The following is a 27,055-nucleotide window of genomic DNA, read 5'->3' as shown; positions in this document are numbered from 1 at the left end:
AAAGAAAGAAGAATTGATGCAGACTAACTCCGCAGGCAAACAGCACATTAAAAGTCAGAGAGATGCCATTTTTGAAATAGGACTGTGAATGTGCAGAGACGAGCTCAGAGACAACAGCAACATTTAGATGTTGCTGTGACATTTTACTGCAAGAATAACTGTCGGTTTAATCAGCCTTTTCTTCTCCATTTGTGTGTGAGCTATGATTTAAATGAGGCCAAAAACATTGAAAAATCTGCGTGTCCCAGTGAGTGTGATGTCGGTGGATAGTCTGACACATGCCGTGAAGAAGAACACAAATACCTACGCATAGAGAGAGACACACACACACACACACGTCACTTTGAGGAGGGGGCAGAGAAAATAGCAGCAGTGTAGACATTTTCAATTAGCCACCTACCAAGAGCACGTCTGTGAGAAAGTGAAACGGCTGAAAAAGCACAGGTATACTGAAGTTTGACACACACACACACACACACGCACACAATACCCTTACATTCCAGGCACTTTTCACACATGCACACACAGAGGCTCAGTCTTGACGAGTTCATTTTCTGCCTGTTTGGCATGCAGGCCGGTTTGTCAGTTCAAGGTGCCTGCGTCTATATGTAAATGGCTTTGTTGCCTGACCTTGGTGTGATTATGCAGAATGGATCAGGTTTTACAGATGAGGGCCGACCCTGTGTAGGAGCTTTATGGCTGACGAAGCATATTGATCTCTGCGGGAGGAAATGGCATGTCTCCCTGCCGTGTCATTATGTCAGCGTACTGATCTGAGTGTGAAGTCTCAATAACGGGCACTGCTCAACGACTGGGGCATCTAACCCTCAGATTCACTCAGGTCATTTTTAAAACCTGGAGGGAACAACCAAGGTCCTCATTCTTACGTGTCTCCGATTTTAGTTTTGGTTTCACATTGCAATTTAGGGAGCACACAAAAGACTTTTGTATGACGTATACGTTTCACATATTCACAAAAGAAACACATGGGACAGAAATTTGTCAAACATTGGCTAAGATCTTATATAATATAGTTTACATATTTTAAAGCTCTATTGCAGCTCCATATTGATGCTATTGCCACATAAATATAACAATGCGACTGTAACAATGGAAGTTTAATTTGACAAAAACAACCTTTTTAAACTGTTAAAAATGTTGATCAAAGATAATATATATATATATATATAATATCATCAAGACCACAAATATGCTGATATCATTAGTCATCTGATCTGAAGTGGCATCGCATCACAAACTATGTTATTGAACAGCAGGTAGTGGTCGTACACATGCAAAAAAACAATGCGCCACTTGGTTGATGGGCCCCCAGGTTCCTAGGTAGTGTGATCTAAGACCTTCAGCATATGTAGAATCATAATGAAGTCAAATGTTAATTTACTTAATTGCAACTATTTACCTGATTGAATGTTTATGAAACTCTAAGAGGCAGTTGCCATTCCTCATATCTGCTCCGAGTCTTTGGTGCAGCTGTCTTGTTCTGTCTTAGGTTCAACTACCACTGGCCAACGACGACCCCATTGTTGATTCCATGTTTCCTTACAAACTTTCTAATAAAAAGGCACAAAGTTGCATACGTCCCCTCAAACTTATAGACTTTCTGACAGGTGATCAAAATATTAGTTTTGTACCGACACGGTGGTGTGGACTGCAGGCTGCTTGTGGGTCACCAGCGAGCAGCTGACAGCCGTGAAGCTGTGAATGAAGAGTGAGTCAGCCTTTGAGACAGGCTGGTGGATGAAGATGGTGATTAATGCTGCATGCTTCATCCCTTCCTCTGGACCACTGCTACATGCAATATGCCAATGCCTCATCGCTACTCTCCGTCTCTCTGACAGACACACACACACACACACAAACACACACACTTTGATATGTCTGCTGTTCCAGCTGCCTGTCTGAAACTTTCATAGGGAGACTGTTATACATCACTGATTCCGTTCTGTCTATGCTTCCTCAAAGTCTGCACCTGGCCGATGCATGTATCAGAGGAGGGATTGAGGAAGGTCGTGCAGCAAGTATCTACTGTCCTATACTGACTGAGAGCTGGGCCGGACTGTACAACACAAGATACACACACTGAAACACACACGTTAGCCTGTTCTCGGTGAATCATGACCCCTTCCTGCCAGGAACTGGATGTTTTTTCGTCCACGAGAGAGCAAGAAGCAAGAAGTGGAGGAGGTGAGAAGGATGAGGAGAAGTCAGACTGTGTGTGTGTGTGTGTGTGTGTGTGTGTGTGTGTGTGAGTGTGTGTGTGTGTGTAGATATATGTCCCAACAGATTCCCTCTAAACATCCACTCCACAACTTCTGAAAAAATATATAAACATGTGACCTTTCACTCCACCTGTTCAAGAAGTGCAACAGTGTGATGTCACTCCCTCAGCCAAGAGGAAGTACTTATATGGTCATGGGATCGGAAAGCGCATGAGGAGCTGGATGCCACAGTAGTAATATCTGTGAAGCTCCGAGGTTAGATGCAGTGCGGGGGGGCTGCAGAAGCCGAACAGCCTCTTTCCGTGCTGCAGGGAACTGAGAGCGGTGTGAATGACATTCAATTTGGTGGGAACGCGAGACCGAGGGATGGGAACGGCTGGGGCTATGAAAGAGGGTAAGAGCGGAGAGGAATTAATAGGGTGGGGTACAGCGTGAAAAGGAAAGAGATGCGAAAGACGGGCAGGCTGAGATGGATGAGTGTGAAAAGGAGTAATTGGCAAGTGCGACGATAAGGGGAAGAGGGGCGAGGCTGGAAGTGAGTGGGTGGTCTGACGTATTCAGAGTCTTTCTCTAACTCTCTCTTCTCTCTCCTGCTATTAGGCATCTCTGCTGCAGCATCAACTCCAACTGCATACCTGATGAGAGAGCCAGCACAGGTCCCAAGTCTCAACACACACACACACACAGAGTTTGATAAGCCAGTGCCAGGCTAAGCGCTGAATCTGGCCTCTACCTGACTTTCTCTCTCTCTCTCTCTCTCCCTCTCTCTGTGTGTGAGTCTGTCACAACTACTGGCACACGCACACGCACGCAAACACACACACACTGCTATACAGCAACCATCTATAGGCAAGGAAGATTACGAGCAGTTTTAGTTCTAGAGATATATAGATTCTTATTTTAAGGTGCTTATTAATATTCTATTGCAATTGTTTTAATATTAAAATAATACAACTGCTTAAAAAAGAAATTAAAGTGCCACATAGGAATTACCGGTTTATCAAAGTTTCATAGACAATGCTGAGGTTGTCTCAATCTTTTGTGCTACATGAATGTGCGTCACCAATGCTTGCTAGTTAACTTTGGAACGTTGATTTAGATAGGAGCTAGCTAGAAATCCAAAGAACAGCATCATCACTACAGCACCATTTGAATAAACATTAAGCCTAATGTGTAGGTCATAAACCTCACCTCCTCCATGTTAGGGGATGGGACATAGACCTAGAAAAAGGTCCCTCGCTACTGTGGCTACATCCCTACAGCACAGACTCTGGCTCCAGTTGTTGCTGTTTACAGTCTATGGCATGTACACAGATAGGATAGCTAGTCTATAGATTAAGATTAAGATACATTTATTGGTCCCAAACACATGCACAGACATGCACAAGCACACTCATGCAAGGAGGGAAAGTTAACCTCTGCTTTTAACCCATCTGGTGCAGGACACACAGAGCAGTGGGCAGCCATGTACGGCGCCCGGGGAGCAGATGTTGGGGGAGTAAGGTGCCTTGCTCAGGGGCACTAGATAGGGTAGGGAGAATCCTCTTGGATTTTTTGGACAGATCAATCCAGGTTCGTCTTTTTGTCGTTTCTCCGTGGAGTCGAACCAGAGACGAACCAGAGACCTTTTCTGCCCATAGTCCAAGTTTCTGCCACTAGTCCACGGCTTTACTTCCTAATAACCTATCTTAATCAAAACAGACCATATAGCGGCAACAACCATCATTCAAAATGTGTGCAGTTACCAAAGCCAAGTGTTGTCTGGCAGTCATTGATGGTCAGATTTAAGGCGGAGAAGTAAACTGAGCCTGAGATGACACGGACCTTATTTCCTGGCCCATGAGGAGGATCCACAACAAAGCTCACACCTCTCCAGGGACTGTCTCAAGTTCAGACTGCAGAGGATACCATTACAATAGCAACTGGGAGTGTGTCCTAAGAGTGTGGCAGCTTTCTGTTTCTGATCTAGCTCTAGTCTAGGTGAATGAAAGGGGAAAAAATATAGTGGCAAGAATAAAAAACTACTTGAGCCCTTAATAAACATCTCACTTGTCTAAATTTGCCTGATTTCCATCCAAGTTGTTATATTAAACAGGGGATATTGTATGATTTTAAATTCCTACAATTGACATATTGTTGCGACAAATACAACATTTATATACAGTAAAGTCACTACATCACACAATAGCAAGCTTCCCCCATCTTTTGTTAAATCCTTATAGTCATAACACTGGAGCACAAAATCATCTGGGAACATTCCCAAATTCTCTCACCCCTTCATCTCATTCCCCTCACCCCTCATCCCCCACTAAGCGGCTGCTGGGAAATGGAATAGGAAAGATTAAGACCTTTAAAAAAAAAAAAATTGTCCAGAGTGGGAAGAGATGGAGCGAGGGGGCAGTTCTCAGAAAGACTGCAGAATATAAAACGCTTGGTGAGGGTAGAGCCCGCTGCCAAAAAATGTAGTTACATCATCGCAGGTCAGCGAGGCAAAGTGTAATCATGACAGAGATGAGATGATGAGGGGATGAAAAGTGGGGGAGGAGGAGAGGAGGGGGAGGAGACCAGATGTCAGCTCCTGAAGATGAAAATGAACCCGACCGGCGGCGGCGGAGGCATCTCTCTTTTATTCAAACACTCAAATAAGAAAATGAAACAAAAGGAAATGTGCTGCATTCACCAACCAAAAAAATAGCCTGACAAAAAAATCTGCCGTGTCAAGCATCAACATCTGGCTCCACCGTAGATCAGCAGGGTACCTTCTTCCCCTCCTCCAATTCATCCTCTTCCTTCTGCTTCCATCATTCCTTCCCTCCATCTCGCTCTAATGTATATTATGTAACCTGGACCTCAGACTCAGGAGGAGCAGGGAGGGGATAAGGAGCAAAAAAAAAAAGATAGTGAGGCAGAGGTAGAGACAGAACGACACACACGAGTAGACAGGGATAGACAAAGACCAGAACACACAAGAAGGAGATGTGAGGTGTGAGAGCGGCTGCCAAGTCGAGGGAGGAATAAAAATAATTAAAAAGGTGGGGAAGCAGCAGAGTAGAAAGGAGAAGGAGTCAGGAGAAAGAGGAGAAAAGCAGTTTAAGGAAAAAAGCAGGGAGTAAGGAGAGGCAGAGAGTAAGAAGACTGGTGGTAAAGCAAAATAATACAGAAGAGTAAACTATCAGGAATGGAGAAGAAATAGGATGAGGAAAAATGTGAACATTAAGGGAAAGATTAAAAAAAAACAGAGAAATAGAGAGATGACCTGGTGGATGTGTCAGTGTTTTAAAAATGTTGCAGTGCGACTGCGTAAAAACCATGAGAGGGTCTCAGATTCTCTCATCATCAAATAGTCATGGGCCGAGCACTCATCAGCTTTCACGCAGCAGCTTCATAAGCAGCACACTGCGACAGGAGCCGCATTTATCATCCAAGCATAATGCACGGTGCAGAAGGCAAATGGGATTTGGGCTGTTTAACTGAGAGAGATGTCTTGTTAGAGGGAATGTGGAAAGCTCATCTGCAGGGACACGAGTAGGGACAGTCGACAGAGAGTGAGACAGCGAGCGACGTAACACAGCACTCTGCGCTCAGTTTGGGTTTCTGTGTGTTAGTTTAAAAAATTGTAGTGTGTGTGTGTGCGTGTGTGTTGTATTTAATCTGCATGGGAACACAAGGTCTGGAGAGACTCCCAACAGTGGGATTTGTGAGAATCTGTAGCTCAACTCTTCTCCTCACTTCACTGAAAAGCACAAAAATTGTTGGATCACCAAAAACAAGCACTTCAATTGGTTACACACAAATTAATTAAGTTTGTTCAACAAGAAATTTTAACACAATTGATTGACCTTGAATAAAAACAATATTATTTTGTGCAATTGTTTTTATTCAGTCCAACAATTAAGTACATTTGGTTATGACTGTGCACCGAACCCCTCCCTCCAATTAGAGACTGTCCGATCAAAACACAGCAACATGTTGTGTATGAGGTTGTACTTCAAGTTGCACACTTTACAAAAAATGTCTCTGGCTATTCTTTTAGCTTTTCCAGAAGACACACACAATAGTGTGTTACTCTGCCATAACAAAGATGCACTATGTAAATAAATATTGGTATTTCTCAATCATGCAGAAACCATTTATGAAGGTTAGCAGCTCTTTATGGATTTTGTGGATTTATGGACGTCAGCTAGTTCAGACAACTCAACATAAGATAGTGTTACATTTTGCAACACACACATATTTATGCTGTGAAGATACAAATATTTCCCATTTTGCAAAGGTCAGAAAACTTAAGACCAACCAACATCAGCCTTTTGTCTGCAGTGGTAACAGATACCATCTGAATTCACTCCAGAGTCAAATTAATCTGCATTAGAGATGGGTTCAATCTGCAGTGATGGAAACATGACACCAGGACGAACGCTAATTTCCTCCTTTTCTTCTTTTGGCAGTCTAGACGATGATGCTGCAGCTTTTCCAGCGTGACGTGACGCACATTGACGTTCTGCACGTTGGCACATCAATAGCCATGAACATAACCGGAACATCGTCATTGGTCTCCATGGTGCTTTGTTATGTTGTGTTGTGCTTTTCCCGCTTCTTACGCATTTGTGATGTCAAACCTGACACACTTGACACACAAAAATAAAAAAACTCTACTGACAATGGGAAAGGAGTCAATCCCCTTTTTAAGCAGGTTTACCAGGGTTGAAAGAACCTGCAAATACCTACTATTTTGGGGGTAAATATGAAAATATGAGCTTTTCACCCAAACAAACCAATAGGAGTCTTGTCTTCAATCTTGTGAAACTAAGATTAAGTTGCTCTACGCATTAATGGGGCCCGTTATGTAATATTGTGTTACATGTTTTACTGTCATTTACACTGATCTGGTGAGGATGCTGACCTGCAGCTTTACCCTCATTCTTTTAGCAAAACATCAAGTACCATTACGTTTATGTTCTTACAACCCTTTTTTACAAACTTCTCATTATAAAAAAGACTAAAAGAAAACATTAAAAAGTTAATCAGGAAATGATGTGACTAAAAACCTGCTTTTGAGATCTATATTGTGTTCTCAAGAGTAACTAAGACTCTATAGGTAAATGTGTAAAACTCCTATGTGCTGTGTGATAGCAGAAATCTTGGCAGATAGTAATGGTAAGTGTGTGTGTGTGTGTGTGTGTGTGGGGGGGGGGGTAGGGTCAGCGTACAGTCAACTGAATGCCAATGTAGACTTTATAAAGTGATGTGCTCAGTTCTTCATCCCCAGCGGCAGCAGCAGAGGACCCGCTCCGCGCCGCCTCTCCCCCTCATTAATGCTCACACGCAGCAAACAAGACTGCCACCTTCTTGTTACAGTCCATAAGTAAAATTAATGCATAACAATGTGTTTTCTAAATAAATATCGTCTTGGGGAGTTGGTAGTCATGGCAACAAGCGGAGGAATTGCCTCTGCGATGGTGCTCTCGGTGCTCTCGCAGACTCAGACATGATTTAACACTGTGGGGATGGGAGGGATTGTCTTGATAAAGTGTGCTGTATTAAAACTAAGCACTGCACTCAAACCTCATGGGTTTGTTGCTCTCCGTCTCACTTGACGAAACAAAACTGTCTCACCCTCTTACTCTCATTTGTGTGTGTGGGTCTGTGTGTGTGTGCTGTGTAGACTCGTTTTTGCTACCTATTTAACACCTTTTCCAGAATAAACTCTATCTTTGGACCATGGGAACCAAAGCCCGGTCCTTATGAGGCAAAACGTCTGTGTGTCTTTATGTGTGTGTTTGTTTGTGTGTGTGTGTGTGTTCAGATAGCAGGGGGTTTATTTCAAGGCCTCATTTCTCAGGTTAAGTGAACACAATATTACAAACTATGGCAGACCATCTGCTCTCTGATTCCCTGTACAGGCTAATATGGGCCATGTACACACACACACACAGAGTTGTCTGTCATGCTCTAATGGCGCTAGTTAATCCTAGCAGTACCAGACATGATAATCCTTCATCCAAACGTGAGACTCCACCTCATAATACCTTTTCACTCACCGTTAGGTCATTGTTGTGCTCTTGACGTAGTTATAATGTAGAACAAACATGATATGTAGCACATCAAAAAGAAGGTCCGGTGCAGTTTGAACACGACATGCGGTGAAGCTTGTGGGCAACATTACTCAACCGCGTCGATTGAATGCTTCACTTACAGGGAAATGTCAGTAGCAGCTCCAGTTACTAACTTTTGTTTATGTGTTGTCTGTCTGTCCCTTTCATCTGATTATAAGGCTGAACCACACACATCTCAAGTAGGGTTGGGTACCGAGAACCGGTTCCAATATGGAACCGGTTCCAATACAACCGGTACCTACCCGGACCGAAACGCAACGGAGATTTCGGTGCCTCATTTCGGTGCCTGAGCCAATGGAAGACTGAGGTCTCCGCTCGTCCCGCCTCCTCACACTTGGGCTCCTTCCTTAACGGGAAGCGGCGGCTCCCTCCGGGCCCCGCGGCTGCCGGTGGACAGACTCTTGTCCCCGCGCTGCCCGCACCCCGCGTGCGTCAGGGCTCCCGTGCAGGTGTGTGGGGGGGGGGGGGATCTCCTCGTGAGACCTCTCCCCCGCGCATTTCCTCCGTGGCGGTGCGCCGCGACCGGGCTCCGATACCGGGGACCGGGCTCCGATACCGGGGACCGGGCTCCGATACCGGGGACCGGGCTCCGGGACCGGGCTCCGGGACCGGGCTCCGGGACCGGGCTCCGGGACCGGGAGGAACGAAGACCACGCCGAGAAATGTTTCATAAAAGCGACCTTCGTTTTGGGGGGACGAAGGCGGGGGGCCGAAGCCTGCCTGCGACAGCCCCAGCCGCGGAGACACGGGGGTCTCTGAGTGATGGAAAAGCGACCCTCAGTCTTCATTTGGCTCAGGCACGGAAGGCAGAGTCACGAGTCAGAGTGTGTGTGTTTTGTATTTATTTTTATTTATTTAAGTATAGTGTAAACTTTTGTTAACAGTTCGTATGTTATTCATAGTTTTGAGTTAAAAAGGGTTTTGTATTTATTTATATTTATAATCTACTTTAAACTGTTAATATATTTGGCAATAAAAAAAGCCTTTCTTAGTCAAGCATCGTTTTGTGCACTTTTTTGAAAAAAGTATCGGTTCAGGCACCGTTTAGGCACCGGTATCGTTTTAAAAGTATCGGTTAGGAACCGGTATCGGATAAAAACCAAACGATACCCATCCCTAATCTCAAGTCATAGTGTGGTGCTTGTAATATTACATCACACAGGGCTGCAACTAAAGCATATTTCCCCATGTTTTCACCTGTTTCTGTTCAGACTTTTCGTTGTCATTAATCAGATGTTTTGTTTTCCCTTGATTCATCGATCATTGATCATTTGATCTATACAAAAAAAACCCACAAAATAATGATAAAGCCATAAACAGCTTGTTCTATTCTGACCAACACAATTACAATCGCAGAAGAAAAATAAAAAAATCATATACTGAACATGACATGGAAATCTCAAAGAATTTGAGTTGTTTAAGAACACTTTGTGCTGCCAACAACATCCCAGTGAAAGTCGCAGCAGCTCAAAGCACAGGGAAGGCTCGGGCTGATCGAAGTCACTGATGTGCAGTGATGGAACTGAGAGGACACAACGCTCTGAGCGAGCCAGAGTCCGCACTGAGTGGTTTCCACCATTAATCAATCCAATCTCTCTCGCACACATACCTCATTTCAACCCCCCCTGTACTCTTTAACTTGTCTCACTGACGATCTCTTTGGCCTTCTGGTCGCTTCATTGAAGCACCAATACCCACAGTAATGTATGGAAGAGGCATGGAGAGGCATTGTCTTCCAGAGAAAAGCATCAGAGGGATGGCATGGGACATGGAGCCTTTCATTAGCAAGAGCTCAACCAGCACATTATGACTCATGTATTCTTATGAACTGACTAATTCTCAAGGAAATTCATTCATTTATTTTTTGTAAAGAATCTGTTCAGTCATTTCCACTTAATGCTCCTATTGACTACCTCCTATTGATTTTTTTTTTGTATCTTTACTTTTTTGGTATAAACAGAAACAACATAAAAAGTTTGACCTCTGTCACCCTTTTAACAAGTTAAACCTAAAAACTTTTAAGAACATGATGAGCGGCATGAGAGACCTATGTCAAGTATGACAGATATGAAGTGACATCAACATCATAGAGTTACTTAAACTTCCCTATAATTGAAGTTACGGTAGGTATCAATGTTTTTTCACAAAGCCAAGTGGAGTGTACAAAGATTAATTCTGACCCGGGTGTTTTTTCAGTTCCATGTTGCACTGTCATTTTAATTATAATAATTTGTATCGCTGAGAAAGAACAACACACAGAAACATTACCAACCATGCATGCTATGCCAAACCATTTCTCAAACAGAACTCATTTCAAACCGAGATGGAATGAGCTTTAAATGAACAGAGACACCATTAAAACCTTCCTATATCTAATTAAGGACAAGTATTTAAGACCTTTTAAAGTCTAAAATTCAGATTATCTCATTCTGGACTTTTATGATTGGTACAACATATCTTATATTTCAGTATATTACACCCACGCACAACTTCCTACAAATATTCTGTTTTCCACTAAGTCATAGACTGATGTGCAAAGATGGAAAATGTATACATTTTTTAATCAAATTGTTAACAAATTAAAAAGACCCTGTACTGTTTATTAGAGCAGCAAGATACCATCAAAATGGCGACAACGATGCCTACCTTCATGCTCTTTATCCTGCAGCATCTGAAGAAGCAGGGATTGTGCACAGGCAGAGGTGGGAGAAATTAAGACAAATCTGACATGAGAGGAAAACAGAGTAACGCCATGAGAGGTGTCTCAGAAAAACAACAAAATCCGAGACCAAATGAAAACACTGCTTTTGTTGGTGAGAAATTGTTGCAACAATGCACAGCAACCGCTTCATTTGTCAGTCACCACAAAAACCAGCTATGAAGGTCACAAAAAAATAACAAGCGTCAGAGGAATAGAAAGACAAAAACAGAACATGTAATAAAAACTGTGAGAGGAATCTGTAATCTTAATTTTAAGCTAATAAAACTGTGACTCTTCTTTTATCCAGAGTTGCACATCTCTCGTGTGTGCGTGTGTGTATTTGAGACAAGGGAGAGTGCAAAGTCAAATGGAGAGTTACATAAGACTCTCGCGACTGAGCCGAACCAACTCTGCTATGCACGCACACAGACACATATCAGCAAAGTGAGAAATGGAGCGAGATGGAGAGACCGTCAGAGAATACTGAAGACAAGCACTGAAGAGATTTGTCCACGAAACAAAAACGATGAGGCAGACAGAGAATTATCAGCAGACAAACGCAAAGTCAGGGAGTGAATCTGTCAGTTAAAGAAACACAAAGAGAGGAAGAAAAAAAGTGAAATATGTTGATGGGAATAAGACTGAGGAGGGGGGTGCATTGTAGAGTGACAAACAGACCCACAGACACAGGCAGGCTGACATGAAGATGCAGGGGTGGAGGTGTTGGTCTGCACCATGACAAACAGTGTTATGTAAGAGATCTCCTCACACAAAGCCAGCGCTCTCCTAAAAATCCTTTCCAACACAAACACACAGACACACACACGCTTTGCATGGACTTCCATTCCTTTAGCACAGCCGAACCAAAGCCTAATCCCTAACCTTAATCATGACCAATTCATGGCAAACCTTAACCTATCAATCCTCTAAACTTAACCAGGACCTCAGAAATGATGAATTGCCTCATTAGACCAGACTTTGGTCCCCATGAGGCTGGTCCTGACGCAGTCAGTGCTTATGCAGGTCCTATAGGGGTCACAAAAACAAGTAAACACACACACAAAATAGTGATTACAGGAGCTTTAAATATTTGGAAAAACAACTTTCTGTCTCCTGGGAAGGTTAAATGTCACGATATTGCAGTGGCTGAGAGATCTCATCACAATGCTACCATTTATTTTTTATACAAACAACCATGGATGTCCATGGATCCATCACCACCATCATCTATACTGCTACCTTTGAGGGCCTTTGGGGGGGCTGGACATTGGGTGGGAGGCGAGGTTCACCTTGGACAAGTTGCCAGTGTTTCATAGGGCTGAGATACAGATACAAAAAACACTCACATGCACACCCACAGACAATTTAGACACTCCAATCAACCCTGAGCAGTGTGCATGTATTTGTACTGAGGGACAAAGCAGGAGTATGGCAAAAAAATGTTTTGATTCAAGACGACAGAGCTGGCCACTGCAATGATGAAGAGTGCAAAAATGACTATGATTGCAACAGTATTTGGGGATTAGGACACAGGCCAGTGTTTAAACAACATTTAGTCTCGATGTACAGTCCGAGATCCAAGAATTATTTGTTGAAACACTGCAGCGACAGATCCTCAATCTATTAAACATACGCACACAAACACCCAAAATATACACAGCAGCAAACCTATTCACAGTTAGTGTACAACTCTCCAGCACCACAGGCGGTTCGCAGGCAGAGTGCATCACTGCAAAGAGCCAAATGTACTGGGACATCGATGACGCACACACCGTGCCATTACCTCGCTGACGGGGCTTTCCCTCCTCAAAGCGAAGGGATGACAGGTTAATGACGACATCCAGACACAGAACACAGTGTCTACCTCGCTCGCCGACAGGCAACGCAATCAACCACAGCAAAATCATTTTTCCTTCACTAAACAGGCACGGAAGCCTTTAGACACCAGTGCCGTGTGGGCTTTATAACAACAAAACAACAGATTCTGTGGCTGCTAATTACACACACACATTTAAGAGCCTGCTTCATGTTTTGAATTTGTTTGCTTCTTTGTGTCAAAGATCTGGTCCTCAAACGCCTCATCTACATTGCTGGCTGCTTTTTACATATGTTTATGTCACCATATTACGTCATGTGACATGTCACATGTGACATGTAACGTGTAATGTGCATCATGCCCGCCTACCACCAAGTCATGCTCAAATTGGTGCAGTAGGACCAACGCCATTGTTGCCGTGGCTACAGCAGTGTTAACAGCTGATCAGGAAGCCTCTGGTGTAAGAGGCGTGGCATTTCCGACACATGCTCAAGGCCGTTGACCAATCACAAAAGAGTAGATCTTCTAACCAATCAGAGCAGACTGAGCTTTTTGGAAGGAATGGCTAGAGCTAAAACACTGTTTCAGACAGAGGGTGAAAGAGTCACTGCATCAGTGTCTCACTCTATATGAGACAAATGTGTGGAATGTTACAGCATGTAAACCAGTAGACCCTCTATTTAAAATGATGACGCTTTAAATGGCCATAATACAGACACTGGGCCTATAAGAGCACTATGAATCCACTCAAACCTTCATCTTCCTAGAGCTGTTATTTGAAAATCACACTGGGCCACTGAATCATGAAATCACCGATTTGTGTGCACGAGGTCACAGGAGAGTGATTGTCACAGTAAGGGAAGCCTGTTTCTTGGTATTCGTGAGAAAAGAGCACCGCCTTTCTGAAAGAGATGGATGACTCGTCTTTGAGGTCGACATAATGTCTTTGTTAGAAATGCACGGCAAGCTACAGGACGGCACTTCAGGGTTTGAGAGGCGAATTTGGCTGCAGACGCACCTCTCAGCTGCCACTCTTCCTTCTTAGTGCTCCTCCTCCCGTGTGTGTGTGTGTGTGAGGAATGGATGAGCGAAGAGAGTGCAGAGAGAAGGTAAAGAGGAGAAGGTGAGAGAGAGAGAGAGAGATATGGAAGGAGGGGTAGAGAGACAGAGAGAGCGAGAGCGAGATACAGAGAGAGATATGGAAGGAGGGATATGGAAGGAGGGGTAGAGAGAGAGAGAGAGAGAGAGAGAGAGAGAGAGAGAGAGAGAGAGAGAGAGAGAGAGAGAGAGAGAGAGAGAGAGAGAGAGAGGGGAGAGGGGGAGGGATGGGGCAAGGGTAATACGATGCAGTAGTGTGCAGTGCAGACTGAGGTAGCACTGACCAGTATATTCCCAAACCTCGACCGACCATTTCCTCACCCGAAGTCTCACATACTGTTCAAATGCAATTAATTTGCCAGTTTTACAAATGTAGAATACAGTGGAAGCAGTGTGTCGGGCTCATATCCTGCTGGTTTAAATTGATCACTGTATAAGACGTTTTTTTTATCCCTTATTTCTCATAAAGATTACAATAAAGCAGTGAACGTGACAACATTGGCATTTACTTAATTACAGATGCATGACAAACTGCGCCTTGGTCCTACTCTGTCTGAAAGGAGGATGAAAACGTTCACTCCACTCACGTAACTTACACCTGCTGCTGTGAGAGAGCAGTGACGTGTTGGTTACGCAATGTGGAAGTACCGAAGTGTGAGAGAAAAATAACTTCCTGAGCCACAGCAGCTCATTAAACACTATGCAGACCACAACCCTCCTGCAAATAAGTTAAACAGGAAACTTAAACATACAAGAGCATGTATGAATTAAATTAAATCTGTAATGTATTCTCCGTTTATTGACCAACAAAAGCTGTTGATCAACATAAAATTGATCAGTTTCCATTGAATTTCGTTGCTCAAGAGTCTATGTTTCAATTCACCAAACACACACACACACACACACACACACACACACACACACACACACACACACACACACACACACACACACACACACACACACACACACACACACACACACACACACACACACACACACACACACACACACACACACACACACACACACACACACACACACACACAGATTCAAGCCGCAGATACAAATCCACACGAACCGTTTTATAAAATATCTCGGTTCAGACAAGACGACGACTCAAACTCTCAAGCCAGTAGTTGGTGATAACTTCTAAATCAACAATCCTTGTCAAATACCAGAGAAGAATATTGTCAGTAGGCTCAGAGCTTATTGAGTGAGCTTGTCGTTTCTGTTGTTCTCATTACACAAAAGCTACAGTGGGCAAAGTAAGCTGTGATGTCATCGTTTCAAAAAGGCTCTTTTACTTGTACACACAGAGATACACAGAAAAACTGTGTTTAAGAATGTTGGTTGTGTGCAGAGGAAGAGGACAAAGTGTGGACAGGGTGTGGACAGTTCCCTCACATCATCCCCCAATGATTTGACCAGAACTAAAACATATTTCCTCTGACATTTTTAAATGGAATTTTGTTATCACAGTATTAAAGTGGCATTTTAAACACTTTCCTTCCATTATCAGAACCTTGACTTTGGACAACCCTCAGACCTTTTCAGTTTTCAATGGAAATAAATAGTCCCTGTGACAGTGCATTTGGTGGATTATTATTTTTACTGCGAACACTGCTTCCAGGGACAGATGATATTGTTGAAATCTAAAATGTAATGCTTCCAAATACTGCAAGCAATCAAATTCAATGGGATAGAAGCAGACATTTATGGCACAGAGAGCTAGAAAATGTGGGCAGGTAAAACCAAAATGATCTGCATGTTTAGACACCTGATGCACCGTCCTGTGACACCTCTCCACCCATGGAAAAATACACACAATGTTCACTGTTGTCCAACTCTGTGTGTGTGCTTCCCTTTCTGTTGGCACACTGCAGTGTGACGCAGCTATAGGGGCTACCTCTCTTTGTGCTCTAACTATTTCTCTCCATCCTTTTCCCTGCACCGCCTCCCTCCCCATCATCTATTACATCTAGGCCCAACCCATTTTATGTTTCACACTACGCTGGCTTACCCTCACAACAACAGCACTCGTGAAAACATAATAGCTCACACCGGACGTTTAATCAAATCAAGTGGCCGGTCGGACTCAGTGTCTGGTTGTGTAATTTACACTCTGTTTGAGTGGCAGCTGTGTGCCTCTCCCCTTCCCATGGCCATTTTATTAACGGAAGTCAATGAGTCATGAGTGTGTGTGTGTGTGTGTGTGTGTGTGTGTGTGTGTGTGTGTGTGTGTGTGTGTGTGTGTGTGCGTGTGGTCAACCCCACCGTCTGCATCCTCAAGCCCTCTCACCAAGGGCGTTCAATGATCTGAGCGCCTGTGTCTCTCTGTGTCATCTTTGTGTCCACACAGACACACACACACTGAATCGCCACAGGTCGGAATAGATTTGATGATAAGATATCTTCTAATTGTCCAGCAACAAAGAAACTCCCACTGCGACAACAGAAACACTGTGACACACTCTCACACTCTCTCTCTCTCACACACACACACACACACGCACTTGCTCTGTTTATCAGGGCCAGGCCCATCGATCATCCCAGCCTCGTTGCCCGGGTAACCCCATTATTATTCAGAGCATGCAGCACTAGCTTACAGAGAAGCTGTGCGTGTGTGTGTAAGTGCGTGTTGTGTTGTGTTAGGCTGCGGAGATTCCCGCTGGCTCAAAGGCAAAAACGCCACTGGTCCAGTGTCCTCCCTCATCTGCATACCTATGAAGGTGGACACTCACTTACTCACTCACACACTCACACACTCACACACACACTCACACGCTCACACACTCACCAATCACACACTCACCAATCACTCACTCACTCACACACTCACACACTCACTCACTCAATCACTCAATCACTCAAGCACACACACACACACACTCACTCACACACACACTCACTCACACACTCACACACTCACACACTCACACACACACACACACTCACACTATCACACACAACCACACGTGGCTATTTCACATTCTCTTCCATTTCTATCTCTCACCACCACCCCCACCTCCCCTGCTCCCTCCCACACTGATTATTTTTCATTCAGCCTCCTTCTTCCATTTCTCTTCCCTCGCTTTGCTGCATTTCATTCAGCCCGCACCCCTTATCTGCTCGCTCCCCCTCTTATTTTCCATTCACATTCTGCGGTTGTGAGGCTCATTCATAAACAGCACCACTCCTTACAGCGGCAAAAAGTATCAAGGAAGGGGGGCGCAGGGGAAGGGAGTGGGAGTGGAGGGGAGGCGAGGAGAGGGAGGGATGGAGGGATGGAGGGAGGGTTGCCCCTACTGACTTACTGACTGCTGCATGCTGGGGGCTCCCGGAAAAAAAAAATCGGAAAGCAGCCAATCTGGATGCTGCGAAGAGGGGAGGATAGGGAGGAGAGAATGAAGGAGGGAGGGAGGGAAGGAGGAAGAGAAGAGAGGGGATGGGGAATAAGAACCCCCCCGAACCACACTCCCCTCCACCTCCTCTTTCATTCATTCATCATTCATTCACACCTCTAGCCCTCTGCTCACAAACCTCACCTGCCACAGTTGTGCACCTGCTGCAGATGGTTTGGTACATGTAGCTGGAGACACACAATGTACTGATGCACAGAATTCTCGGTTTTCGGACCGTATGTACATCTGCATCTTGACTATATCATGAATCCATAGAACCAGTCAGCTCCCTATTTACATAGAAAGGTATTTAAAAGTATTATAGACTGTTCCTGTTATTTACAAAAAAGGTTTTCATTGAAAAGTTCGAACTTTTTATCATTCAGATTATGTTGCGTCACTGCATCGGTGCAGGGTCGTCGATGTCTGCATCACAATGCAACTTCGAGTCCAGAAATGTTCCCCCCTATTATATACCTTATGTGCGTATGGGTGGAAGTGTTTAATGTTCCCTCCCTGAGGCCAGAGGACACTGCAGACTGGACAACCTCCACTAACCTTTGCTAGTTGAGCAGCTACATTTATCACTGCATTACCTCACTCCTGAAAATGTACACCCGATAAAGACATGAAGCCAATGTTCAATTCATGCAACTTGTTCCTTGAATGCCACAGTGAATAACCCGCGGGCAGAAACTAGGGCAGTGACACGGAGGACGGAGCAGATACAATCAGATCTGACACTCTCCGCCTCAAGCCGCCACAGGACGGAAGGGCCGCAATCAATAAAACGAAGGGCAAGTGTGAAATGGCCGGGTCCCGTCGCTCTCTTTCATTATTCCTCCAAAAGGAAAAAGGTGCCGTGCTCCCAGCAGCCTCACTCCTGCTGTTGCCATTGTTACGCCACGTGCAGGAAGGAGGCGTGTGCACCAAAAAGCGCCTGTGTCTGTGCAGAGAGTGAGGGAAAAATTGGAAGGGGAGGGAGTGGAAAACAGTTAAATAGATGGAGGAGTGTTGGAGATGAGGGAGGAAAGCAGTAAAGGAAAGAACATTTTTAAGTGGGAGAGACACCTGTGAGAAAGAAAGGAGGGAGAGGTTAAATGGAAAAACGAAGAAACTCGAGTTCGGACACGAATGCTTGAAGTTCCGGGGAGCAGCATTATATCTGATGTCAGATGGATCCTCTGACAGCTGCTAAGACATAACACTCTCTCCCCCATGCTCGCTGGGTTGCCAGGGACTTTCCATCCCATCAGCATTTTGTTTCTGAATGCGTGTGCGTGTTTCCAACACTGTGAGAAAAAGGGATGTGAGAGGACTGTCACCTGTGATCTCCCTGTTATCGCTGAAATGAAATCCTACGCCTGGGTGCATATGTCGCCTGTGCACTGCAGATGTTCACCAACAAATGGTCGACACTCACACTGGGACAACAACACACAAGCACAAACAAAACCTGCAGAATCTCCCACTGTGCTGTAGGAAGATTTGACTCACCTCTCGAATTTATCTACAAGAGAAATTCTTTGCATAGGAGAATTTGGATTACATACGCTTAGGGTTGCAAAGATGCGGCAAGTTTCCGGAAACTTTTCATGGGAAGTTAAGCTCGGGAATTTTGGGAATTTTGAAAAAAAAAATAAATGAGCAAATTAAACGCTGAGCAATAAAAACATCATTCAAAACTCTATTTTAAAGATGTATGGAATGCAGCACACGCTGCACGTTGAGTTTCAACCCTTCACTGTGCATTCTTCCATCACATGCACAGATAACTCCCAGCATCCTTCACTCTACAGCAGGGCTGATTGAGGCCTGCTGTAGTGTGCAGGACTAGTCAGGTAAGTTTTTATGATATTACTGGGGAAAATATATTAGCATGCTGATTGAGGATTGTTCATCTGTTCATCTAGCCTATTTCCATTAATTTATCCATAACTGTTACAGACGATTCCAATTGTTTGGCTAAGTATTTATATCTCTGGCATTGCATAAGTGTTTTTTTACAAACTTTTTTCTCATCTTATTCTACAGAACAATGCCACGTGCACTATCTCATGTGTTGAGACATTTCACCCCATCCAATGTAGAAGGAAAGGCTGTGTACATTTTCAAATACTTTGCAAAGACCTATGTTAAGAATGACACAACTATGCAGAAGCATATTAAGTCAAGTGCCCAAAGATTTCCTCAGGGCTCAAATCAGCCTATGACAAAACAAAATGTTTATACAACAAGGTAAATACAGTAAGTATAAATTATCCACAAAATTTCCAGTTTATTCCAGTTTATTCCCGTATATTCCCGTTAATTCCCGTTAATTCCCATGGAAAGTTTCCAAGTTTGAATATTACCGGAATTTTGCAACCCTACATATGCTACAACATGGAGTATAAAAAAGTCGGCAGTGGCTAATTGCTTCCTTAGAAATGTACGCAGCCCTTCGCCAGAGAGTCGCAAATTTCTGAATGAGTCGCACCTCAACATAATAACCCAGCGGCAGTTAAGTTGGACCCTCCTGTGAAAAGTGCAGCTCCCACGGCTCTCGACGTCGCTGTTAACACCACCGCTCCGGCTATATTTATAACCAGCCTGGTTCAGGGAACACAGGTGGACGCCTTTGATACCGAATACTGGCACGTAGGGGCAGGGGAGGCACAAGTGAGGCGATGGTCAACAAGAGAAAGAAATGGGAGGCAAGAGAGGTGAGGAGGGAATGGAGGAAGTGAGGTGGGCGAACGGGTGTGAGGCATGAATGAGCAAGATGGGGCCCGAGAAGGAGAAGGTGGAAGGACATTGTTGTCAAGATGAAGTTGTTTTTTAGAATAGTTATAATGTCACAGTGTCGGAGGCAGTGTGACACGGTGACACAACAGCTGATTGAACGGTCACACTCGTGTTGTAACAGTATTGCTTCACCAATGAACACCAGCTTCATCATCCTCAGGAGCTGAAGTCACAGGCCAACAATGTCAGTCGGTGATGGAAGACGGGAGAAGCAACACATAATCTTCTGAATATTAAAGACACAATAATAACAAGGACATCGATTATCAAACTGCAAATTATATTCTCAATTTCGAATTCTCAATTAACTAGATCTGGAGTTTTATTTAGATCAGCTCCAAATTGCTCACACTGGTGAATATCAGTCCAGTAAACAGGCCTGTCTTTATTAATCAAGATCTATGAATTATTCTCTGAGTAATTCTATTTTTGACAGCATCTCTGATCAGCAGCATGTCTGAGGTCTTCGTCTGCTGGACTGCGATACAGTTCAAAGCTCTGTAAGAAACGAGTAAGCCTGCCCACTTAAAAGCGTGAACCAACCAAAATATTTGGTATTTCAGCTTGAAAATGGACGATTGACGGATATAAAAACTGGTTACTCTCTGATTATTTTTCTGTTGATTAAATGATAAATTAATGTGAACCCAAATGTTAAAGCACAACCACATTTGCAGGCAGTAGCAGTGGTCAGCATTTCAACAGCCATCAATGATAGGAGCTCGTATCTTCACCAAACCAGAACAAAACATCAGTTATTGTCAATTTCTCAGAGTATATATGAAAATAATAATAATATAATATAACAACACAGCATCTGTCTGTCTGAAGCTACATGAATTACTTATCACCTTTAACAACACCTTGTACGTTACCAAACACTGCACAGCATTGAGGCCATGAGACACCTACGCACATGTTTTAATGCCCCCGCGGACCCTGGGGTAGGTATTCTCTGTGTGACTGTGAGGATTGTGTGTCATCTCTGATGTCAACTTGCGAAAGCACAAACGTGGATAGATGCTCCAGATCCTCCAAGGACACAAATCTCAGCCTCACACACCGCAGGAGCACCGGGCCATTACATCATCACCCCTTGCCTCGGGGGGAGCGAGGAATGAGCGCTGACCACTGGGAGACGTGGGGTCATTACATCACTGAGTGAGTGCCCGGAGCAGGCCATAAAAGAAGGACCGGTGGCCGTGTGGCGGGCGGGGGCTGGGCCGTGTGTGAGCGGATCCTCGCTAATGCTCGGTAATGTTGCTGAGGCACATATACAGGTCAGGTACAGGGTGTCGGTGTCTGCTTGACGCAATGCTGTGACACATCCAACCCCAGGGGCCCCTCAGCTGGTCAAGCCAATAATGAGCAGAGTTATGGCACATTATGAGGTCATGTGCTTTTAAAATGATCTAACCGGAGATTATGTTCCATTCCAAAAATTTCCATAATGTCTTTTTATTTCTGGTTATCCATAGTCATCACTCTGACAAATGTTATGAAAGAGCTCCTGCATTATTTTACAGCAAAAACAACACTGACCTCAGGTCAGCGTGGTAGAAGTGGGTGTCTGAGTGGGCGGTGCAGCTTCTAAACTGGATATGCTGTTATGAATGATTTTCCCAACTGCTTGATCACGATGGAGCAGAGGATCAATACTGAAAGTCCTTTTCAGAATGCAACCTTACATAATAAAAAATATCGTTTTACTTTTAAGGAAGACAGATGCTCGGCTGAGGTTGCAAAACTGACAAAATGTACATGTTAAAACAAGTTAAATGCACAAGAGCAGAACCAGACAGTAAGAACACTGCATAGTTAAAGAAGAGGAACTAAACCAAGCAAAACAGACCCTTATCAAATTTTAAACACTCGTGAATATCAGGCTCTCTTAACATGTCCGATTTTTTTCACCAAGATCCACGACTTTTACTCTGAGACATCCATGAACGTGTAGAAAAGTAGAATTGTCCTATGTCGCAATGTCAAAGAAAGTGAAAAGATGATTCTTGGATCCGCACCAGAATTGAATTGGTTCTCTCCTGACCTCTTTATACAGTCTCTGCTCCTAACCCATCCCACGTCCTTCCAACAAGTTTCGAGGTTACTTCTGCGGTAGTTTCTGCTTAAACTTGCTTTCAAGCAAATGCAGACTCAAACCTAACCTCCTTGGGGTAAAAAATTATTTCTTGCCGTCTGTTAGGAGATATCGCTCAATAACAGCAAAACGAGCCAGAGTTTGCAGCAGCTTCATCCCACAGGCCATTAGACTGCACAACTCTCTCGGAATCAAAATAAGATACCTTTACTTTTAAAACACAGTATTTATTATGTTTTTATCATTTTAACTCTGTGCGCTTGTTAGTTGTCTGTCAAACTGCTGCTTTGTTTATGTTCTGTATGTGCACACAGGTCATGGGAAATATAACTAACTTTGCTCAAGTGTATGTTTTACAGATATGACTGAAATTACACAAATGAACCTGAAACTTAAAAACATCACATACTGGGAAGCTCCTCCTGCCCACGTGTCAAAGTGTCTGTTGGCGAGACACTGAACCCCAAAGCACTCCTGATGGTCAGAGTACAAACTAACATAGTAACTCGCCCCATCAGGCTTTAGATACAAACTAACTTTCATGGGAATTGTTGGCAATATGGAAAAAAACATTGCCCAAACTTATTGGTTAAGTACGAGTGGTGGTATTGCTTCTATAAAGTCATTCAAAACAATTCTGTGCCTTCGTCCATCCTTATTGATTGCAGCCCTAACCCAGAGATGACTTATCACATCATGCAGTCCAGATCCATTGTGGGCAGCTTCAGTCTGGATGAGCGGACTGACTGCTGAGTAAGAGGGAATAATACCAAAAGGCAGAAGTAGGTTACTGAGGAGGTGGGGAGTGAAAACAGAGAGACGAGGAGTGGAAGGGAAGAGGGGCTGGCAGGAAACAGGTAAATGGATAATATGGACAAAGAGAGAATAACCAAGAGGTGACATGACGACTTAAAACTGAGAATAAAGAGGGAAATCAAGTAAAAGAACAAACGGAGGAAGGAGAAAGACATTAAAACTGTCATCAGCATGCAGCAAAGCCTTCCAGCTCTCATCATCTGTGCATCTCTTCCTTCCGTCTCCTCTGTTTCTCTGTGCTGCGCCGATTATCCTAATGGAAATGACCTCCGTCGGAGACAGTGGAGTGGCCCAAACCTGATTAGTAATTTACCTCCCTTCCATCTCCCTCTCCTTCATCCTCTCATCACACACAAACAGCACCGTGGTGCCTCAAGTCGTTCTTGACGTCGTCCCTTCTCTCTGCCGAGTTGTGCCCCCCCACCCCACCCCACTCCACGGTGACGGTAATCTATTTTGTCCGTTCGTACGAGCCTGGATTTACAGACACGACAAGCGGTAACCGGGGGAACGTGAGCAACCGTCTGAGCTCGGCGCTGTTTAAGTGCTTTTAAGTGCTCGACGTGTCTGTGTACACAACATGTGAGGGTTTGCAAGACATGACAGTGGGCTTCCCTATATAGCCCCTTATCTGTGCATGCGTGTTGTTGTAGAAGACGCAACGACACGTGCGAGTGACAGAGAGAGAGACAGAGAGAGAGAGAGAGAGAGAGAGAGAGAGAGAGAGAGATGCCCTCCAAGATGAGAGCTCTCAGGCGATATAACAGTTCTCCTTTGGGTTCAAATCAGCGTGCAGAGAGTGGTCTAGCCCTGCTGCTGCTGCTGCTGCTGCTGCTGCAGGGTAACACAGCTCAGAGGCAAGAGAGGATATTTTATACATCACACTCCAGAGTCTCGGAGCCCACTCACGCCTCTGCAGTAGGTGTGTGCGCCTATGACGCACGTTGCAAAAGTGATGCTGTCCGTCACTGCTCTGACCTCACGCCTCGCAATGAAGCAGCAGGGCTCCACACCGTTAACAACGTAATCAATAAAAAGAGTAAGGCCTCCGGTCATAATGAAGTTGTGTGTATATTAACGCTGTAGTCCTGCAGGGATTAGAACACAGCACAACAGAGGGAGGTTTTCTTTTTTGTTTTTGAGGATAGAAAAACCCAATGACTGAACCATCCCCCCCCCCAAACACACACGCACGCACGCACACGCACACGCACACGCACACGCACACGCACACGCACACGCACACACACACACACACACACAAAATCAGCAAGAAACGGATCAGCACGGCCCTCTATGGCTCTGTTGAGGTATTACAGTCCAACAGCAGAGGACGTCAAAGCAGAGATTATGTACATAATTACATAATATGACATAAGCTAATTATAAACAAGAAAACTCATTATTACAAATACTTCTTTTCAGCCTTTTAATTGCCCGACAGCAGTCCCTTTCAAAAACGACTGGATACCATCGTAGGTGATTGCAGCAAACGCTCATCTTCATAGATGTAACTAATTGAGATCAGCATTAGCAGCCAAATAACAAATAAATGTGCAAATAAAATTCTTAAAATTAATATAAACATAGAGGAATACAAGCACTGAAGATGTAATGCTTATGGTGACCATGCTTGTGCCACCTGCTTCACATTTTTTACATTTCAGTTCCGATACAGTGTTAGTGCAGCAAATGTTTTTGTGGAATGTTTTATAAATCTGCAAGGCCATGAACAAAAGGTGCTGCAGGACGAGCCGGATTTATTCTCTAGTGAACGATGACACCGTGTGGACATTTGCAAAAGTTCCACCTCAAGACTGGGGGGGGGGGGGGGGGATAAAACACGCCACAGACAACAATAAAGTTCCAACTCTATATTATTCACAGAGGGACATCGATAACACTCAACATAAGACAGTGTGGTTTTTCTGCAGCTACAACAGCAGAGAAAAAAGGATCCAGTCTCAAATGTGTCTTATATAAAGAGCAGGACTGAACTTATCTCGTTTTTGTACCTCAACCAATGTAATGCCTGATTTGAATCACAAATTTAAGAATTTTTTTGATTGTTTTTCAAACAGAATTATCTAGAAAGTTAATGTCTCTAAACTAAATGGTTTAAAATGTTGTCACTGAGATGAATTTATCTATTGAAATGAATATTGGCACGAGTTTTTCTAACTTACACACAACACAGGTATTTCTGGGTAGATGTCTGCTGACAGTGATGCTAATGACAGCACTGACAACCATGGTGATGATATCCTACACTTATCATGACAAATGGTGACCTGAATTGTAGAAGGCTCCCAGGAAGTGAACCCTGTCAGACTCGTACAGGGGTGCGGAGATGCAGAGAGGAGGTTACCAAGCAAGATACTGAGGTGATGGAATACAACAAAAGCTACTAACCCAGTATGAGAATGGAGTCTTCCTTCTTGACGTGCGTATCCAGAAGGTGCTGGAATTTGGAGAAGTCGCCCAACCAGTCGTAACATAGCTCCTTCTTGTATCTTTCATCCCAGTAGTCGACATGTTTGTACTGGGAGTTGTCATCTGGCATGAAGTCCATGTTCTCTTTAGCATAAAAATTTAATATTTTTCAGAATAAGAGACAAACTGATTTTATTGTGGTTATATATTTTCGCCAGCACTGTTGCAGGAACCATCACAGTTCATAAACCAAGAGCCTCTGCGTTGCTAAAGGTGAACACTTCCATTAACACATATTCAGGAGACATTATGCTCATTAACTGAAAAATGCTCACAACAAAAAGCTCTTGGAAGTCAACAGAAAACTGATCAATCAATAATTTAAAGTAAGATCATGTTTTTGAGACAAAATGACAAATAATCCCTGTCTCTTGTCCTGTCTACCTGGTGAAACCACGCCCACAGACCAACAGTTTTTTTTGCCAAAATTGCAGTGTTTTTTTTGTTTTGTTTTGTAGCAACAAATCCTAGTTGACTGTAACACAGTTTTAAAAAAGCTCAATCAGGGTTCATCAAATTAAAGACTTTTAACTGCCACAGATATTTTCATGATAATAATTCATTCATAAACCCTTCGATTTTTGTTGTTATTACTCCCACTATTGACATCAATAACTTTAAGTGATTAATGTAAATTCTGTGATTAGAATCTTAAATTTGAAACATGAAGCGTGGCTCTGTTTTCATCACATCACAAATGTTTAAATCTATAAATTAATAATTTTATTACAAGCATGAGCCATTTGAAGTTTGGTCTTCGGAACTCAACCAAAACAAACACACGTGTCTTGTGTTCTTGAACCTCCCTCGCCACGCTGACACGTTTGCACAGCGCATGCGCAGACAAATGCTTGAACCCAGTTCCACATGCTGTGATCGGTCCTTCAGTTGTATTCAAGAACTTTGCAGAAACACGCAGTGACATCTTAATTACGTATTATTAGTTTGACAACTTACGGATTCCACGTCACACCAGTGTCTCTGCGATGAATTGAAAAAGCCACCCCGCAGCGTGGGAGCGATCACGTGTTGTAGTTTTGTAGAGAAAACTAGTTCCTCAGACAGGAAGTCCGCATCCCCAGCTGATGAAAAGGTGGATTAAAGTGAGTTTTGTCTAAAAGCTCAGAGTAATTAATGAAAAGAGTGTGAAGAGAAACCGGTTTCCTCCATGTTGTCTTTCTGCTTCCTGTTGGGGCGGAGCGATTTAATTTGGCACGCCCTACGCGGGATCCTGCTGCTTTCATATGCTCCTCTGCTGTCGGACATTACACAACTCGGTCGGTCCTCATTTACTTCACTACAGTCTCACTTCACTGATATTTCTGCTCCCATTGACTTATAAAAACTACATCATCATCTCAGTAATATCACTAAATACAACACTGGGTTGGCACAACACTAGTGACTTTAACAACTGAAGACGATAAAATATAAATATTTGTATTATGGTATGATGTTTTTTAAAATGTCAAAACACATTTACCAACTC

The 27,055-nt window shown here is 43.7% G+C and overlaps 1 protein-coding gene across 1 annotated transcript in view; it reads right to left on the bottom strand.

Moving 5' to 3' along the window:
- Positions 1–26,552, bottom strand: part of ece2a (endothelin converting enzyme 2a) — a 67,670-nt gene extending 41,118 nt beyond the window's left edge. The window contains exons 1-2 of the mRNA XM_061084998.1: positions 26,524–26,552; positions 25,486–25,650 (exon numbers count right to left, since the gene is read on the bottom strand). Of these exons, the coding sequence (XP_060940981.1) occupies positions 25,486–25,645 (160 nt within the window). The 5' untranslated portion in view covers positions 25,646–25,650; positions 26,524–26,552. The remainder of the gene's footprint in view (positions 1–25,485; positions 25,651–26,523) is intronic.
- Positions 26,553–27,055: the final 503 nt, after the last annotated feature.

This window comes from Limanda limanda, chromosome 13 (assembly GCF_963576545.1).
Source record: "Limanda limanda chromosome 13, fLimLim1.1, whole genome shotgun sequence".
Lineage (NCBI taxonomy): Eukaryota > Metazoa > Chordata > Actinopteri > Pleuronectiformes > Pleuronectidae > Limanda > Limanda limanda.
This window is presented reverse-complemented; position numbering and strand designations above follow the sequence as displayed.